The sequence below is a fragment of the Gymnoscopelus braueri genome, assembly GCF_963280865.1.
Source record: "Gymnoscopelus braueri genome assembly, chromosome: 7".
Classification (NCBI taxonomy): domain Eukaryota; kingdom Metazoa; phylum Chordata; class Actinopteri; order Myctophiformes; family Myctophidae; genus Gymnoscopelus; species Gymnoscopelus braueri.
This window is the reverse complement of record NC_137608.1, coordinates 2,219,969-2,240,107: the sequence shown is the minus strand read 5'-3', so window position 1 is coordinate 2,240,107 and position 20,139 is coordinate 2,219,969. Positions and strand designations below refer to the sequence as shown.

Here is a 20,139-nt window from a genome sequence, read left to right as displayed (position 1 = left end):
TTCAGTTGACTTCAGATTTACATGCTCAATACCAACTATTATACAAGCTGGAGAAAATGAGATCAAAATGTGCGTGTGGGCGTGGTGCAGTGGTGGAAGAAGTACTCAGATATTTTACTTAAGTAAAAGTAGCAATACCACAATATAAAAAATACTCTGTTACAAGTACAATGTCTGTGTTCAAAATGTTACTTGAGTAAAAGTACAAAAGGATTGGTATCAAAATATACTTAAAGTACCAAAAGTAAAAGTACTAAAATGTTTGAAAATAGACGATCTATAAGCTCACAACGCGATGCGACGCGTTGTGAGCTTGTACATCGGCTATTTTCAAATAGCCTAGGTATAAAATAGGGCTAAAGTGGTTAATGTATGTTTTATAATATAATAATGTATATCTACAAAGTAACTAGTAACTCAAGTTTCCAAATAATTGTAGTGGAGTAAAAGTACAATATTTCCCTCTGAGATGTAGTGGAGTAGAATTAAAAGTACTGAAAATTGGAATTACTCCAGTAAAGTAAAAGATACCTCAAAATTGTGCTTAAGTAGAGTACTTGAGTAAATGTACTTAGTTACTTTACACCACGTGTGGTGTGTGTAGGTAAGAGAGACGAGCGCACGCACGCACGCACGCACGCGCACGCACACACACACACACACACACACACACACACACACACACACACACACACACACACACACATACACACACACACACACACACACACACACACACACACACACACACACATGCGCGCGCACAACATAAAACTATCTATAATGGTGGAGTTTAAGCAGAATGTGCCAGGCTATTACGGTCAAAATTTTATTTTCTCGAAAGCCTTCAACTTATAACAATTCTTAATTAGAGATTTATTTTTTCTTCCTTACTTTGTCAATCTCGATAATGGGGTGTTTTTTGGCATAATATATCTATATTATCGTTGCTGTCGGGGAGAAACCTTGTCCTTGTACCTTGTATCTCCATATTCCATGTTCTTTCATCAATTAATTCATTTAATAAATTAGTGCCATATTTAATACCTCGCCATATGACACTGTCATGCAAAAGTAGCACAAATATCAGATCTACAAGCTCACAACATGTTGCGACGCATTGTGAGCTTGCAGATTTGCTATGTTCACTACTTTTGAAAGTGTTTGAAATATTTCAACCATTGTCGTCAGGTTGAAAGTCTATTAATACTGTAACAGCTTGTGACTAAATGATAATAACTACGTTGGATCCATTGGGACACATTTCCATTTCCTGAAAAGTAACAGTTTTGGACATAGAAGGTTTCCACCTGACTGTGAAGACATTCTATAGTGGCCACATTATGTCCTTGTGGTGTGTTGTGGTGTGTTGTGAAAGAAAGTTCAACACATGGGGGTCGTGTATGTGTTATTGCTTGATCTCCACTGCCACCTACTGGTGTATAATATGTTGGCAGGACCAGTCATGCTTCATAGAAAACACAAACAAGATCTCCATTCTGATGGCTCTTTTTGACTAAAAGAACTAAGGTTCTGGATGTGTTTCCATATACGCTACGGCTGGGTTTCACATAAGGTTCTCAGAGCCTAACTTGGGTTCTGCTCAGGAGGTAGCATTAATGTGAGGTCTGTGAACCCATGGGAGGAACTAGCCGTTCTGTTGCTCAGGATTAGTCAAGCTGAGGTGACACTCGTTTTAACAAAGCACTTACCCTACCTTTAATCCCTATTTGATGGTTATAATGGAAACATTAACAAAGAACCATCACAGAACTTCACAGGTTCTGTAAAGTTTTAGAAGTTCTGGGTTGCCCTCTGTCAAAAAGAGACAACCACAACCAATTCTGGAAAAAAAAGTGCCCTGGTGAAGGTCATTGGTTGTTGCGTTGATGAAGGTTATTGGTTGTTTGCAGTGGTGTAAAATAACATTTACTCAAGTACTGTACCTAAGTACAATTTTGAAGAATTTGTACTTTACTTGACTATTTCCAATTTTCAATACTTTTACTTCTACTCCACTACATCTCGGATCCAAATATTGTACTTTTACTCCACTACAATTATTTGAAAACTTTAGTTACTACCGGTAGTTACTTTGTAGATTTAGATTATTATTACAAAACAAACCTTAACCACTTCAGCCCTATATACATTTCGACCATTTGAAAATAGCCGATCTACAAGCTCACAATGCGTCGCATCAGCATGTAGATCAGCTATTTTCAAAAGAGTTCTATACATTTGAAAACTTGAATTCTGCATAATGAGTACTTTTACTTGTTGTACTTTAAGTACATTTTGATACCAATACTTTTACTCAAGTCCATTTTGAATTCCGGACTTTTAATTTTTTTTTACTTTTACTTAAGTAAAAAAATATATACTTTTTCCACCACTGGAAAAACGAGCCCCGATATGAAGGCTATTGGTTGTTTGCGTTCAAAGCGTTTCTGACGTGTGTTTCGCTGTATTCATTTAACTGTTTAATTTCATGTTGTCATTGAATAGGTGTCAGAGCAGGAGATGGACCTTGTGATCGCTCGCTCCATGCACAGAGAGAGCCTCAGCAAGGATGGACACACAGCATCTCACACTCTAGGTAGGACGTTCTTTAACCCATTAAGACCGGGAACGCATCTGTGTCATTTTCTTTGGCTATTCAAAAATAGCAGATGTACAAGCTTGTAGATCTGCATTTGTTTTTTTGGAAAATGTGTGCAAGTCTTTGAACGTATATATGTTTTGAAGCGAACATTTTTAACTCCGATCTGTGGAGTCAACATATTTGGAACAACATATTTTGAGATGGGGGTCCGCGGCCAAATACAAAATGTTGGGGGTCCTTGACATGGAAAAGTTGGAGCACCACTGATATAGCAACATACTGTTAGGATTTAGAAAACATTTTTAGATGTATTTGGCCGTGGACCCCCATCTCAAAATGCTTTGTTCCAGGGACCCCCCTGAAGCAAAGATTTGAGTTACAAATGTTCAAGATTTTTTGAACATTGAAGATTTAATTGTGTTTTTTTAGCATTGGTCATTGGAACATAATTATGTTGAAATTTCTTCTTGGCTTTTATACTTTTAAACAAAACTTGCACAGGGCAGATATGACAAATAACTTCAATATTATAAAGAAATGACTATTTAATCATTTTATGCTTTCAAAATATCAGTGGTTCTCAAAGTTGGGTCCTGGGACCCTGAGGGGTTCAGGAGGTCCCCAGCTAAATGTTTGAATACATTGTAAACCCCTTTATCCATATTGTTGGCTATTGAAAAATAGCAGATATACAAGCTCACAGCACGTCACTTTGTTTCACGCTGTGAGCTTGTACATCTTACATTTTTTTGTAAAGGTTTGGATAATTTTGATTCTTTTTACACACATGTTCTTTTCTGAGGGTCCCTGGCACAACATATTTTCAGATGGGGGTCCACGGGAAAATACATATACGTTTGGGGGTCCTTAATGGCTCAAAAATAGCAGATCTACAAGCTCATAGCGTGGCACCGAGTGCTGTGCTATGAGCTTGTTTATCTGCTATTTTTGAAAAATCTTGAAAAATGTGTGCAAATCTTTGAAAATATATATTTTTATTGTGAGCTTGTAGACCGGCATTTTTTTTGACCAAATAGTGAAACATTTATAAATGCCTCTCCCAGGTCTTCCGTCTAAGAGTCCATCCCCCACAGTGAAGTGCAAGCAGGGAGAAGGTTCTCCTGGTCTTAGCTGGACCATGAAGAGGTTCCTGGAGCCTGCAAGCAGGGTAAGACTGGAAGAACATTTCATCCATTTAGACCTGTTACACCTATACATTGTTATGCCGTGTTATGCCATTTTAGTTGCTATATACACAGCAACTTATGTTGCCATATATATATCTAGAATCTAAAATGACATGGATGCTTTAATCGAGTTTGTATTTGTTTTAGTGTTAGTTTTATATTAGTTAAGGGCGAGATTTTAAAAAAGCTCAGAAAAATATGTGGTTGTGTTGTGAGCAGTGTAAATTTTGACAACAAATTGGTCTTAGTCTTTTGAATAACACACCATTTAGTTTTAGTCTTATTTTAGTCATCTGAAATCTGAAGTCTTAGTCGACTAAATATCAAAATCTTAGTCGTTTAGTCTTAATCTTAGTCAACAAAATGAACACTGGTTGTGAGCATATATATCGTCTATTTTCAGTACTTCTGAAGGAAAATAATGGCTCTAGGACATATTTTCTCTATAGTTAGTTTTAGTTAGTTTTGTAAACACATAATACAGTTTGAGTTAGTTATGTTTTCATTCGATTTTTTAAAATCTTGACATGAAGTCAAAATGAAATAAAAAACCCGAAACAAATGGAAAAACCCATAATAACGTTGCTCTGTATCGTCTCCTCTCTTCCTCTCGCTGTGCAGCAAGCGTCTCTGAGCTCCGAGTCGGAGCTGGCTCAGTACTTCTCCCTTGCGGAGGCGGTGAGCTGCAGTCACTCCTCCATCATGCTGTGTGAGGCCATGGCTCTGGGCTCCAGCGATGACGACATGCAGCTGCACCACCAGCGCAGCTGCACCGCTGCCTCCATGGAGGACCCCTCTATGCACCCACACGGTATACCAAGCATCCTATAGAGCAGTGCTTTTTCATGTCAAGGACCCCCACATTGACACTTATTAGCCCGCGGACCCCCTTTTGAGAAGGTGTGCCAGGAACCCCCGTAAGAGAAGACTTTTTACGGCTCTGGCAGTGATTCTCAACCATTTTAATTTCAAGGACCCCCGGTTTGACATGCATTAGGCTACGGACCCCCATTTAATGGAATTTCTATCTCTGGGACCCCAATTTATATTGTAAAATCAATGTTAATTTAACTCTGAGAGTGTACAAATGGAACATTCCATTTGTACACTCTCAGAGTTACATACCTGTAAGCGTCAATTTGGTTCCTAAGTATCTATCATTTAGCTGGGGACCCCCTGGACCTCCCTCAAGGACCCCCTGGACCTCCCTCAAGGACCCCTGGGGGTCCCCGGACCCCACTTTGAGAACCAATGCTATAGTGCAGTGGTTCTCAAACGTTTTTGTGCCAAGGACCCCCAAATTGATAATATATTTGGCCGCGGACCCCCATCTGAAAATGTTTCACGCCAGGGACCCCCAGAAGAGAAGATTTGTGTTAAAAAAAAATCTACATTATTCCAACATTTCCAAACATTTTCAAAAAAATTCCAAAAAATTATAAAATACCAGATGTACAAACTGGCAGCACGGCATGAAGTGACACGCTGTGAGCTTGTAGAACTGCAATTTTTTAAACAGGCAACGTATCAAATATGGATAAAGGGGTTCAAATGATTGTGATGCTGTATTAACACATTTTGCTGGGGACCCCCTGGAACCCCCCCAAGGACCCCTAGGAAGTAGGAACTAATGCTATAGTGTTCATTGTGTCGACTAAAACTATGACAAAGAATGTTTGTCTACCTATAAAAACTAAGCTATGATGACTAAAACTAAGACTAAATATATTGTCAATTTCGTCAACAAATAAAAACTAGACTAGAATGTTAGGGAGGGACGAGTGGAGGAGAGATCCAGTAGAACTAAGACAAGACGTTGTATGCTTGGTTGGGTGTCGCACTCCGAAAATAGCCGATCTACAAGCTCACGACGACAGAATGAACTTGAACCTGGGCTGAATGAGGAAAACCGAGGAAACTGATCCGTAGTTGGGCTTTACGTGTCTGTGGGTTGTAACAAGTACTGTAAAGCCCAACATTAGTACACTCTCAGAGTCAAATAGGCACTTATTATACAGTTTAGATTGGGGTGATATGTTACTTATTACATATTACTCTTTAAAAAAGTAATAATATTATATCACTTATTACTTGGAATCAAGAGTAATATATTATATTACATATTAAATTACATTTAATTTAATTTACTTTTGCCCCCCCACCACCCGCAAAAAATAAAATAAAAAAGAGATGTAGAACAACACAGTCTGTTTAGCCAGCTCCTTTTTGAACTGAATGCAATTTTTTTGAATAATAATAATAAGAGTCACCAATCAGCCAAAAAGTCTATAAAATAAAGCAGCAATCTCTCTTTTAAACTAAATGTTTTCAAAAGGCAGCCAACAAAACCTGAGTAATATGTATGTTTTTTTTACATAGTAATATGGTATAATATTACTGTTTTGACAGAGTAATACCTTACACTACTCGTTACCAGTGTTGGGCAGTAACGAATTAAAAATAATATATTACTGTAATATTATTACTTTTCCCAGTAACGAGTAAAGTAAGGTATATTCTGCCAAAACAGTAATATAATACCATATTACTCGGTCAAAAAAGGCCTCGTTACTCGTTACTGATGACGAGCGTAATTTTTTTTTGCTCATTCATTCATTTAATATGTACTCTCTCTCCCTCTCTCGTAGAGGCAAGTTGTCGCATCGTGCGAAAATAGAGCAGATCTACAAGCTATCAACCTACGTCAACAGAGATGCTTCTTAGCTTGCAGATCAGTTCTTTTTAGTACGCAGCCCACGCACATGACGTAGCGCATGACCCGTATGCGACCGCCGACCTGTTTATTTCTCCGCCTTTTTTTTACTTCAAAAAGCTCTCAAACTTCTATTTTGAGGCACGGAATTTACTTATAAGATATCGTTCGGATATAATTTAGTTGTTTAACTTCATATAATGTGGTCAATTAATCATGACAGAGCCTATTTAAAAATAAAATTTCAGAGAACCGGCAGGGGCAGGCAGTGACACGCATTGTATCCGAATAAAGCAACCTATTTTCGGCATGACCCTTTCAGAAGTCCCCCTGCGTCACTGGTCTGGTGGTCGGGGAAACAAACTGCTGATGAGGAGAGGAAACAGTGTTCCTCTCCTCTCCTCTCCTCTCCTCTCCTCTCCTCTCCTCTCCTCTATATCATTGGTTCTCAAAGTGGGGTCCGGGGACCCCCAGGGGTCCTTGAGGGAGTTCCAGGGGGTCCCCAGCTAAATGATAGATTAGGCACCAAATGGACCCTTATGGGTCTGTAACTCAGAGAGTGTACACATTTGTACACTCTCAGACCCGTTAGGGTCCATTTGGTTCCATTTGTACACTCTCAGAGTTAAATTGACATAGATTTTACAATATAAATAGCGGTCCAAGTGATAAAAATGTCATTAAATAGGGGTCTGTAGTCCTATGCATGTCAAACTGGGGGTCCTTGAAATTAAAATGGTTGAGAATCACTGCTAGAGCAGTAAAACATCTTCTCTTATGGGGGTCCCTGGCATGTCTTTTGAAATGGGGGTCCGCGGGCTAATAAGTGTCAATTTGGGGGTCCTTGACACAAGTTTGAGAACCACTGCTCTAGATATATGATCTCCTCTCCTCTCTCCTCCCCCCTTGCACTTTGGCTAATTAATATTGACTGGTTTAAGATATGTTGAAAAGGTTAAAAAATGTTCAAAAAGTTTACTTTATTGTTTCAGTTTTTGAGAGGCTGCAGCCAGTGTGTGCAGTTCAGATTGATGTTGTTCCTGTAAGGATAATTATTGTTCCAATTCCAAATATGGAATTTGTAGCAGCAAAATACTTAAAAAGATAAACACTGTTGACTGTTTTCTATTGTTCCATTAAATTGGATTCAGTTCTAAAAGGCTAAAAACTGTACACGTCTTTTCTTTTGCGGGGGGCGCGGGTAAAGTAATATAAAGTAATATGTAATATATTACTCTTGATTCCAAGTAATAAGTAATATAATATTATTACTTTTCAAAGGAGTAATAAGTAACATATTACTCTCCTAAGTAATATAGCCCAACACTGCTCGTTACTGGGTAAAATAATAATATTACAGTAATATATTAAAAGCCCAACACTGGTTGCGTGTGTGTCTGTGTGACATGATGTGTTCCCTGACTCCTCCTACAGCCGTGGCAGGGGGCGTGGTATACCCAGCAGACGGTAAACCCGTCAGCCACCGTGCGGACGCCGCGTGCCAGCCCAGCGTCTGCGGTAGCCCCGCCTCCGTCCGGAGCCCCCTGCTCCGCCAGCGGCGAATCATGTGCTACGATGAGGACGACCCCAGCGACGAGGACGAAGAACTGGACCACGCCCCCGGGTCCGCCCCCGCCACCTTCCGGAGGGCCACCAATCCAAGGTTATTAAAGTTCAAGTTTTCACGTTTCCCAAATTTAAAGGAGTATTCACCCAAATAATTACTTATTTTCTATCAATTACACACCTCATGAAGCCTTGTTGTTTTTGTCACATTCCTAAGCCAATAATTTGATGACTCAAAGAGCCTCCTACTGACCGATGAACCGGTCATCAAATTATTGGCTCAGGAATGTGACAAAAACTAAAAAAGCTTCATGGGGTGTGTAATTGATAGAAAATTGGTAATTTCAAAAAAAATAACACACCGCCAAACAGCAATAGCATTACAAAATATTCTAGTTTTAGCTATTGTGTTAGTTTTTGCCAACTCTACAGTTCTAATAACCCTGTGACCAATCCTCAGGACCGCCACCTCCTCCGGTGAAGCTCGGCCGCCCCGTCAAACGGAGAGCGGCGACTCGGGCATCGCGATGGCCACGTCCTCTCTGGAGGTGGACGAGGATAGCCAGGACGGCGGCGACTCCCGTAAGGACGGGAGCGGTGACGTGCCCACGCCGCCCTACGGAAGCTCGCTGGAGTCGGAGGAGGGCGTCGCCATCAACTCTGGCGCCGAGTCGCCCTTCATGCCCATTCGCTGTCCCTTTGACCACGAGGCGCCGGCAGGTGGCGGTAAGGCCCCTGTCACAATTATTGTTATTTTATTTTATTTTATTTTCGTATTTTAAAAATGTATTTGCTGTCGGGCAGAAACCAGCTAATTCCATTGATGTTGGAGGTCAAAAGGGGGTGGAGCCTGGAGTCAGAAAAACCAGCTAACTCCAGCTAACCCCCCTTTGGTGGACTTAGCTGGTTTAGCAGAAAGTTTGAGGATCCAATGGAGTTAGCTGGTTTTGTCAGAAGCACTTTTTAATACTTTTCACTGATTTATGGAAAAAAATGCAAAAGCGGAACAAAGAGTAGCTGGTTTCTGCCGGACAGCAACGATATGTTTTTAGAAATTCGTGTGTATATATATATATATATATATATATATATATATATATATATATATATATATATATATATATATATATTATTATTATTTTTTTTAACAAATTTAGATATTTTAATTATTGCATAATTATTATTATTAGTATTATTATGAGAGTATACAATTATTCAATATATGGCCTATGTTGGCCATTGTACATTATTTATTTTGATTATGTGCCCAGTGCCATCTTTGTTTACAAAGCCTAATAGGCTAACAGAAATTTAATTTTTATTTATAGAGTATGTTCCAATACCAAAAAACACAATTAACCCATTAAAACCGACAGAGCATCTGTGTAAGTTTAGATTTTAGCCATAATTATATCGTCTCTGTCGGGTGGAAACCTCATATGTCCAAAACTGTCACTTTTCAGGATTCAAATAAAAAAATAGCAAAAGTAGCAGATCTACAAGCTCAAAACGCGTCCCTTCGCGCAGCGTTTCGAGCTTGTGGATCTGCTTTTTTGTGCTACTTTCGTGTGACACTGTAGTATGATCAAGTAGGGCATTCATTTACGAAAAAGCACAAAAAGTTAGAATATGGAGATAAGAGGTTTCAGCCTGACAGCAAAGATATATAGCAACATGTTTTTTTTCCAGAAAACTGTTAGTATTTAGCAGTGGTGTAAAGTAACTAAGTACATTTACTCAAGTACTGTACTTAAGCACAATTTTGAGGTACTTTTACTTTACTGGAGTATTTCCAATTTTCTATGCTTTTACTCCATTACATCTCAGAGGCAAATATTGTACTTTTACTCCACTACAATTGTTTGAAAACTAGAGTTACTTTGCAGATATAAATTATTACGTTATAAAACATACATTAACCACTTCAGCCCTATGTTATACCTACAGTATAGGCTATTTGAAAATAGCAGATCTACAAGCTTGAGCTTGTAGATCTGCTATTTTCAAACGTTTTAGTACTTTTACTTTTGGTACTTTAAGTACATTTTGATACCAATACTTTTGTACTTTTACTCAAGTACATTTGAGTATACTTTTTCCACCACTGGTTAATCGTCAACTAACATGTCATGACCGTTGACAAACCCCTAGGTGGCGTGGTCCCCGTCTCTGGCAGCTTGAGCGTGAAGAAGGACAGCCTCCCGAGCCGAGACGTGGGCCAGGTGGAGTCCAAGCGCTCGCCCAAGCTGGAGCACAAGGCCGTCACGCGCGTCAAGAGCATGATGAGCATAGAGGCCCCCAGCCTGACCCAGCAGCCCAAGGTCAAAGGTGACGAGCCATCTCCCACCTCGCCCCAAGCAGCAGGAGGAGGAGCGGCCAATCCCAGGTAGGGATGTGATCATGTGACAATTAACCGGTTTTACTATTAACACATTCAATCCTGGAACGCATGCCGTGTCATTTTAGATTTCAGCTATAACCATTATTTTATACTTTTGGCTATACAAAAATAGCAGATCTACAAGCTCATAGTGCGGCACCGAGCTTGTAGATCTGCTATATATATTTTTTTAAGCGTGTACATTTGTGCAAATCTTTGAATAGATATGTTTTTTAAAGCGAACATTTTTAACCTCTACAAATGTCTTCTAATGAAGAAGACATTCACATATAATAAAACCTCTAATTCAGGGGTCTTCAACGTTTTTCTGGCCAAGGACCCCCTAGCTGAGAGAGAGATGAAGCAGAGACCCCCTCTATATTGTATAAAATTGTGTTGCAGATTAATCTTCTTTTTTACTTGGTCTGCTCCTTTTTCCATACCTCTTTGCCAAAAATAGCAGATCTACAAGCTCACAACGCCTCGCGCTAAAGTTCTCCTCAGAATAGGGATGCTAGGGTTCAGACGGTTAATGTAAAAAAAAAAACACAACACAAAGATTTGGCGGCACCCCTGTAGTAACTCTGAGGACCCCCTAGGGGTCCCGAACCCCCTGCTCTAATTTACAAAATGCGATCATGATTGTGACAAATGTGATTTCATACATCCACATACTGTTCTGGAAAGAAAATTCTGCTTAATAATCGTGATTATTTCTGTCACTCTCATCGTACCGTCCAAAATCCATGATGGTCTCGTCCCCTAATCCCAGCAGGTCACCGGGTTGGTCCGCAGCCCACCCCCAGCACAGCAGGAAGGGGGCGGAGCCCGGCGGCGAGCTGGCGGGCGTGTGCACCATCGACGCGGTGGTGCTGAGGAGGAGCGAGGACGAGTCGTTCGGCCTGGACTTGGAGATCAAGTCGTCCCCTGTGAGGGTGGTGGTCACCGGGCTGAGACCCGGAGGGGCCGCAGAGAGGGTACGCATTGACACACACACACACAACACCAAGGGCAGGGGTTCTCAAACTTTTTTATACCACAACCCCATATTTTATGGGATTTTTTTTGGCGTCCCGCACGGTAACGTTACATCGCGATCTATCTGAGCCCACTTTGGGTCGCGACCCATAGTTTGAGAACCGCTGACCTAGACCAAGGGGTTCTCAACCTCAATAAAATAGCTGATCTACAAGCTCACAACGCCTCGCAACGTGAGCATGAAGATCGTCTATTTTCAAAATGTGTGCCTCTTTCTTAGGTAATATTTGACAATTTGGCCAAACCATTTCCATAGTATAATTTGTTGATTACTTTTGACATAGTAATGGTCTTATAATTAGTTTATTTCTTTTTTCATTTTCAAGGTTAAAAAGGTCTTAAAAGTCCTTAAATTGTAACTTTAGAAATGTGCAGATACCCTGTATGCACTTATACAGTATGTTGGTTTGTTTACTGTTGAGTGCGAAAACAATGTTGCACATTAAGCTAATCATCTGGGGACCACCTGAAATCATTTGGGGACCCAACCCCCAGTTTGGGAACCACTGACCTACCATGCAAGTCTTTGGTTCTCAAACCTATTAACTTCAAGGACCCCAATAACTCTGAGAGCGTACAAATGGAACAGAATGGACCCTTGATTTTGTCGACTAAAACTATGACGAACTAAATCAAAACTAAGCTATGATGACTAAAACTAAGACTACATTTATTGACAATTTCGTCAACAAATACAATGTTAAGGAGGGTCGAGTGGAGAAGAGATCCAGTAGAACTAAGACAAGTCATTTTATGCTCGGGTGTTGCGCTCTGAAAATAGCAGATCTACAAGCTCACAACGCAAGCTTTGTGAGCTTGTAGATCGGCTATTTTCAGCACGCAACCAAGTGTAAAATCTGACATTACGACACCATCAAGGCACCGCCAAAATAGATTTTAGTCGTCTAAATCAACTGTACATTTAGTCGACTACAATCTTATGATATTTAGTCGACTAAAACTAGACAAAAACTAAAACATTTCAGATAAAAAATATAAAATATGACTAAAACTAAATGGTATTTTATTTAAAGAAACTATGACTAAAACGAAATCAAAATGTGCCGTCAAAATCAACACTGCTATAGAGGGAAATGATAGGTAAAGAAATGTATTTACTGTTTTGTTATGTCAACACGGAGCAAAGTTAAATATTATACCTTTAAGTATGAGTACTTAAAGGTAGGGTAGGCCTAAGTGATATTTTTTGGTTAAAACAAAAAGTATTTTGTTAAAAGGTTAAAATACTATATTCTGATAGTAATCATTGCTATAAAGTGTTTTTTCAGTAACAGATGTCTCCCTGTCTCTCCAGCTCTTTAATAAACTGAAAATACATTTTTCGGTAGGTGTAAAAATCTCAGCCAATCAGGAGAAAGTACCCATTTTTAAGCTTAATTTGTATAGTGTTCCAGTTCCAATTTTGTCCGCTCATTTCTTAGTATCATCACTTCCAATTTCACTTGTTTAATCTATATCCTGATTGAGTTCTCTGTCCTGGTTGGATAAAATTGGAAATGAAACTGAAACTGAAACAAAAATGCATTTTCTGTTTAATAAAGAGGTGGAGAGACAAGGAGACTCCTAATACTGAACAAACACTCTATAGCAATGAGTACTATCAGAATATAGAGCTATTTAACACTTATTTTAACCAAAGCAAATCACTTACCCTACCTTTAAAGGGATAAAACAAGTAAATGTGCTTCGTTTACCAGTATCCACCACTGAAAAAGCAGCAGCCTTGTTGTTGCTAGGCTGCCCCAACGCTCCTGATTTTGTGTATAGAGGGGCGGGTGTATAGAGCCGGCAAGAGATTGCGCCTGATCCCATTGGTTCACCGATCTGTCCGTCAACCCCCGCCCCGTTAACACAACATTACGAGCGACGCCCACTGCACTCTGGTTGGTTGGGAAATGAAACACTTCCTCATACCGAGTACACCGACTCGCTGGGCCAGGCTTTTATTTTTTAGCAAAACTAAACAATAAAAGCCTGGAGATCGAGGCTATGTTGTTGCTAAATCTGTCCCTTTCTTGAATGTCCCGTTCTTCCCAGGAATCCATGGGGAAGATGAGTGTGGGCGATGAGATCGTGGCGATCGGGGACACGCTGGTGTCCTCTTCCAGCTATCAAGACATCTGTGACCTCATGCACAGCCTCCCCGTCACCCTCTGCCTCGAGATCAAGAGACCCGTTTCAGGTGAGAAGACACTTTATGCCCAATAGGCTCTATGCACAGCAGCCATTTTGGAGAGAAATTAGGCCTCTTCCATTCTTCCTTCACAGGTGTTACCAATGATACTAATGAAGGCTCTGTTCCATTCTCGAACAGAGTCAGGGTGATGATATTGTGCATGTTGGCTCACTGGAAACACTCTGCTACACCAGTGGGTCTCAAAGTGTGGTCCAGGGACCTTTGAGGGGGTTCCAAATGTTCCCTTACTGGTGTGTAACTCTGAGAGTGTATAAATGGAACCAAATGGACCCGTAAGTGTCCATTTGGTTCCATTTATAAACTCTCTACATTTATATACTCTCAGTGTATGGGGTCCTTAAAAGGTTTGAGAACCACTGTGTTACACTAAATGGAACTGAGCCTTCATTAGTATCATTGCTAACACCTGTGAAGGAAGTTAAGGAAGAGGCCCAATTTCTTTCCAATATGGCTGCTGTGCATAGAGCCTATTTGCACTTCGCCGCGCGGGGGTTGTCTCGCGTCGAGAATAGCCGATCTACAAGCTTGTAGGTCGGCTGTTCTCGACCGCTTTCCGGCACGTTGTACCAGAGCATAAATTAGGGCTTAAGGGCCGTTCGCGCTAAGCACCGTAACGATAATTATAGCTATATCATTCACCGTTGTCTTTGTTGTAGTTGTGATGTGAACTCTACCATCAACTTGACTTTTTTTAAACTATACATTTATAGTTATTGTTATAGTTATGGTGCTTGGTGAGAATGGCCCTTTAAAGTCACACTGTGTCACTAGTGTCAATTAAACAAAAGTTATTTTTGATATTGTCTCTGTCGGGTGGAAACCTTGTTTGTCCACAATGGTTACTTTTCAGGAAATAGAGAAAAAAGTAAACACAAGTATAAATTAGGAATTAATATTGCCACCCATGTTTAGTGCCCATGTTTTCCCCAACTACTATTATCCCTGGACATCAGTAGATATCTTCACAGTTGGGCTGAAACCTCATATCTTCATATTTAATTTTGTTTTGCTCAAGGACCCCCAAAACTATATGTAATTGGCAGCCAACCCCCATTTCAAAATGTTTTGTTCCAGGGACCCCCAGAAGCAAAGATTTGAGTTAAAGATTTTAGAAAAAAATCTGAGGAATTTACTAAAATTTTAAAGAATGTTAAAAATGTTCTGCGATTTTTCAGAAATAGCAGATCTACAAGCCATGAGCTTGTATATCTGCTATTTTTGAATAGCCAACCAATGTACATATAGCTAAAATAAAAAATGACACAGATGCTTTCCTGGTTTTAATGGGTTAAAGGGATATTTAGATATTTGATTATTATTTTATCAGACTCGCCCCCTTCCTATAAAAAACCTAACTTGGGAAGCAAAACATGCTTGGCACACTTCACCAAATAACTTAAATGAGGCCTGAGCTTAGAAAACAAGAGTCTGTAAAACTGGCAAGTGGCAAACTGAGAGAAATTATTTTTCTAAACAGTGTGTTGTTAAAGCTTCAAAACGCCACAACAATTTGCCATTTTAACTTCAAACTCCATTCTAACCATGATAGATTCATCGAAAACACCTGTTCCTTGGTTCTGGTGACTGATGTTGTCCTTCTAATACATGAGGGGGCCGTGTTTTTTCAATTACTTATTTATGACTAAATAATAACTGCAATGGCTCCATTGGAACACAGGTTCTTTTTTTTCTTTTTTTTTCTTGAAAAGTAACGTTCTTTTGGACATACAAGGTTTCCACTCAACAGAGACGATCTGTCCTGGTTTTGGGGGACTGTGGGTTTAGTTATGTGATGGGACGTCCATTAAATAGAGCAGTGTGTCTCTTAACCCCCCCACGCTGCTCTAAGATGTAGGACCACACCCCCCCTCACCCCCCCAAACGGAATACCTGCACACAGCTGGCTTTGTATCCATGGTGAATATTTTACTTATTTCTCCCCCCCCCAGTAGCTAATGGTAGATATGCTACTACCCCCCCCCCCCCCCCCCTCCACCCCCATCCCTTCTATTTAGCTGCTTGCTTTGCTAGTTAGCTTTTCTTCTAGAATCCCATTGGAATCTTTAGATTAACTCTTTAACTGCAATAGTGTAATAGTGTGCCACTACTGCCAGTGAAAACGAGCGGTTTTACTGTACCTTTGAAAAATCATGGAATATTGTCCGTGACCGCTGTCCTCAACGGAGATAGGAAAAAAATAATAACTTCCGACCAGAAGTGGCGCAAAAGCGAGACTTCATTCAAGACAGACACGTTACATAGTGTTCTAACACTATTAACATCAGATCTCTCCCGACCCCCCAAAAAAATAAACACGATTTAGAGCAATATATGACGACAATGGTGATCAATATAGTTATAGCTTGTAGTTATAGTTATCGTTATCGTTATCGTTATCGTTATCGTTACAGTTACAGTTACAGTTACAGTTACAGTTACAGTTATAGTGCTTGGTGTGTAGACGGTCCTTTAGATTAGTGGCTGAAATGTCTCTTTTTTTGTCTTCTTCCCCTTGCAGCTGTAGACCGTCTGTCCAGTTTAATGATGTCATCGGGAGCGGACCCTCCCACACCCTCCCAGGAACCGACCGATGACAGACCGACGGCCAGCCAAAACCCAGCGAATGCTCCACCGCACGCAGATCCCCAGCCCAATGCACAGACCCGCAATGACTCTCCAATACCCATCACAAATATAGACGATATCATATCAGAACTAAGCTCCTCCGATGGTACAAGTACAAGCTCCCAAAAGACCGTTAATGGTACAAGTACAAGCTCCCAAATTACTGTTAATGGCACAATTACAAGCTCCCAAATTACTGTTAATGGCACAAGTACAAGCTCCCAAATGACCATTAATGGCACAAGTACAAGCTCCCAAATTACCGTTAATGGTACAAGTACGAACTCTCAAATGAACATTAATGAGACTTTACCCGGTTACGCGAGCCTACGCGGCGCAACGCCGCCCGAGAGGGAAAAAGACGATAGCGCTCGCGCTTCACCACAGTCTGACGTTCTGGACTTCTCCATATTGGATACAGAGAACAATAAAGGTTGCCTTCAGGCCGTGGGCAAAACCTTTTTAAACAATTACTCCAGGAACTTTTGTCCTCTCGTGGAGGAGAGCGGCGGCTCCGGTTGTCCCAAAGACGCGGGTAAAGAGAGGTCTGAAGCAGAGGCCTCTAAGCACATGTATGTGGCGGATGACAGCGATAGCGATAGCGAGAGCGACTCGGCCACGGACAACAGCCAGGTGTTGGCCGACACAGCGGCGCGATCGGCAGACACGGACGAGGAGGAAGTGGAGATGTGTTTCGGCGAAGCCCAGCGACCCACCGGCGCCCCCAGCCGACTTCAGACCAAGGTTGTTATTATCAGTGGTGTAAAGTAACTAAGTACATTTACTCACGTACTGTACTTAAGTACAATTTTGAGGTACTTTTACTTTACTGGAGTATTTCCAATTTTCGATGCTTTTACTTCTACTCCACTACATCTCAGAGGCAAATATTGTACTTTTACTCTACTATAATTATTTGAAAACTTGAGTTACTAGTTACTTTGCAGATATAAATTATTACGTTATAAAACATACATTAACCACTTTAGCCCTATTTTATACCTAGGCTATTTGAAAATAGCCGATCTACAAGCTCACAACGAGTTAAAAAAAAATATATATTTTTTTAAAGACAACATTTGTAACTCAAATCTTTGCTTCTGTGGGGTTCCCTGGAACAAAATATTTTGAGATTGGGGTCCGTGGGCCAAATACACATAATTTTGGGGGTCCTTGACATGAAAAAGTCTGAGAACCACTGGTTTAACAGACGTCTCCTTGTCTTTTCCCCCAGAATATGACCTCAGCCAGCAGCACAAACACTGAGGTGCCTCAACCCGCTGCCGTGTCGTCGCAGGGATCCACGGTGGCTTCCCTACGCCCCGGCCAGTCCTCAGGTGCCACCGTAGCCGAGGAGCCCAAAGCCTCCTCCAGCCAAGAGGCATCAACGTCTTCCACCAACGCAACCTCAACCTCCGTGCCTTCCCCAGAGTCCCAGTGCCACGTCAGTGGTGCCAACGGACTTAAACCCGTGTGTTTAAGCGTCTGCCCCTCGACGGAGCTGGACGTATGCCACGTCGCCACCACCCCGCCGCGGAGACAGGAAAGGACGTCGGACAGATGCCACCATCACGTCACACCGCGGAGTCAGGAGAGGGTGGCGAGGTTGCACGCGAATACCTCAGCTTCCGCTAAGGAGTCGAATGCGCAGACGCCGCCGCACTCGCCTATGGTGGACTTGAAGTCCTCCGTCTTGAGCAACGGCCGACCGGGCGCGCGGTCATCGCCGTCCCTAACGACACGGGACAAGGATAGCGAGAAAGCCGCGGCTTCGCCGGACTCCAGAACGATCCCTCACGTCCCTTCTAGTCCCTCGCTGAAGGCGGCAGGGGTGAAGTCGCTCGTTGGTTCGGACTCGCCCGTGCTGAGCAGCAAGTTTAGACTCATGGACAAAGCTCAGAGCAGGCCGTTCTCGAACACTCCCAAACTGAAGGGTCTGACCGTTAAGAGTAAAAGCAAGCCGCAAGAGCAGCCCCCGTCCCCGAGACCCGCCAGAGCAGAAAGTCCGGTTCTGAGGAAAGCCAACGTTTCCCCGGTGCCGCGGTCCCCCAAGTTACAAGCCAAGAAAGCGACCGTTCCCAGCAGTTTGAAGAGCGGGAAAGAGTCGGACAGATGCAGCAGCCTGGCTTGGAGTGAAGTCAATGACACAGGACAAGGTAAAGGCCAAGACCGGCTCTCTTGCAGTGGTGGAAAGTAACAAAGTACATGTACTCAAGTACTGTAGAAAATAGCCGATCTACAAGCTTACGAGCTTATAGATCTATTTATTTTCAAAAGATTTTTATACATTAGAACATTTTAAATGGGACATTCTGCATAATGAGTACTTTTACTTTTGGAGATGATCGCGGCCGTGTATGCGCGGACACGGGTATGGTCTAGTACAATGTAATCTAATGTAATCTAATGTAATCTCATCTGCAGGTTCTGCCTTAGACGCTCCTCTTTCACACTCCAGGAATAAGGAGTCCCACTCAGGTGAAGGAGAACACGGTGCTTCCCAGGTGCCGGAGCCCCCCGCCACCCAGCGGACCTTCATAGAGGTCCGCCTGGTACCGTCGTCCTCCACGTCCTCCTCATCTTCCTCCACGCCGGTTCTAGTGCGGAAAGAACCCGCCGCAGCGAAAGACGCCAAGCCGTCCCAGAGCGCTCCACCGTCTCTCCACCACGAAGTCAACGGAAGGACCGACGCGAGGCTCGCGTCCGCCGCCAGCTCCATACTAAAACTCCAAACACCCAACGACATGGCGGCGACGGCGAATTCGACCGATCCCGCAAACGAAGCCTTTTCCTTCGCCATTAACGGACCTTTAGACACGAAGGTAGGCCTGTAATTATTTGAGATAATCGCAATTATTTTTGCATACTCGTCATAATCGTTTCCATGTTGAAAAACTTTCAAACATTTTCAAATATAAAAAATAGCAAAATAGCTGATCTACAAGCTTACAACGCGTCACAAAGTTACGCGTTGTAAGCTTGTAGATCAGCTATTTGTGCTATTTTTACATGTATAAAATTATTAAATATGTCAATTTCTTTGTATATTTAATTATTTGTCACATCTGCCCCGTGAAATGTTCTATTCCGAAGCCTAAAAGGCAAACAGAAATAAAATGTGTATTCCTATGCTCCAATGTTCAATGCCAATCACACAATTAAATTATTTGAGTGACAATTAATCATCAGCTTAAATTTGTAATCGTGACAGCCCTACGCGAAGGCCTCGAAAGGCTGCGTGGCCACGACGGACGACGCTCTCAAGTCCAGCCGGTCGCGGTTGTTCCTCAAGGCGATGGAAAGGCGGAGTCTGTCCACGGACATGGCCTTGCCCGCCGGCGCCGGCGACCCCAACCCGTTCTCCGTGCGCCAGAGGATCAAGTCCTTCGAGAACCTGGCCACGTTCGACAAGCCGGTGCTCCGGTTCATCGACATCCAGTCCTACGCCCTGCAGGCCAGCCGGCCGCCGCTGAACCGCCGGCTGTCCGGCTACGTGGAGTCGGCGAGCAGCGTGGCGGTCGAGAGCCGCGCGTTGCTGCGGCGGAGTCTCAGCTCCTGCGTGGAGAACCTGATCCCCTTTGTGCCCGCGTCTCCCTCTGGGCTCATGCTGATGGACCCCCTGTTGGCCCCTCCTCCTCCTCCCAGCTGCAGCTCGTTTAGGTTAGTATAGTTTTTGGATTTTTCATTATGTTTGTGTTTTCATTTTATTCTATTATTCACTTCATGCCAGTGTTTCTCAACCTTTTTGGGGGTCCAAATTTTCATGGACCCCCAGTGTGATATGCATTGGTCCACGCATTGGTCCAC

The 20,139-nt window shown here is 42.1% G+C and overlaps 1 protein-coding gene across 4 annotated transcripts in view; it reads left to right on the top strand.

Moving 5' to 3' along the window:
- pdzd2 (PDZ domain containing 2) overlaps positions 1 to 20,139 on the top strand; it is a gene marked incomplete at its 5' end in the record, with an annotated part of 124,021 nt that overhangs the window by 91,674 nt on the left and 12,208 nt on the right. For 3 of the 4 annotated variants that reach the window (XM_080434369.1, XM_080434368.1, XM_080434371.1), the window contains 12 exons: positions 2,509 to 2,599; positions 3,670 to 3,773; positions 4,414 to 4,603; positions 7,940 to 8,168; positions 8,532 to 8,797; positions 10,223 to 10,457; positions 11,224 to 11,428; positions 13,548 to 13,692; positions 16,226 to 17,076; positions 17,567 to 18,488; positions 18,757 to 19,154; positions 19,544 to 19,992. In XM_080434369.1, the coding sequence (XP_080290495.1) occupies positions 2,509 to 2,599; positions 3,670 to 3,773; positions 4,414 to 4,603; positions 7,940 to 8,168; positions 8,532 to 8,797; positions 10,223 to 10,457; positions 11,224 to 11,428; positions 13,548 to 13,692; positions 16,226 to 17,076; positions 17,567 to 18,488; positions 18,757 to 19,154; positions 19,544 to 19,992 (4,085 nt within the window). The remainder of the gene's footprint in view (positions 1 to 2,508; positions 2,600 to 3,669; positions 3,774 to 4,413; positions 4,604 to 7,939; positions 8,169 to 8,531; positions 8,798 to 10,222; positions 10,458 to 11,223; positions 11,429 to 13,547; positions 13,693 to 16,225; positions 17,077 to 17,566; positions 18,489 to 18,756; positions 19,155 to 19,543; positions 19,993 to 20,139) is intronic. The other variant, XM_080434370.1, reaches the window with a different exon arrangement.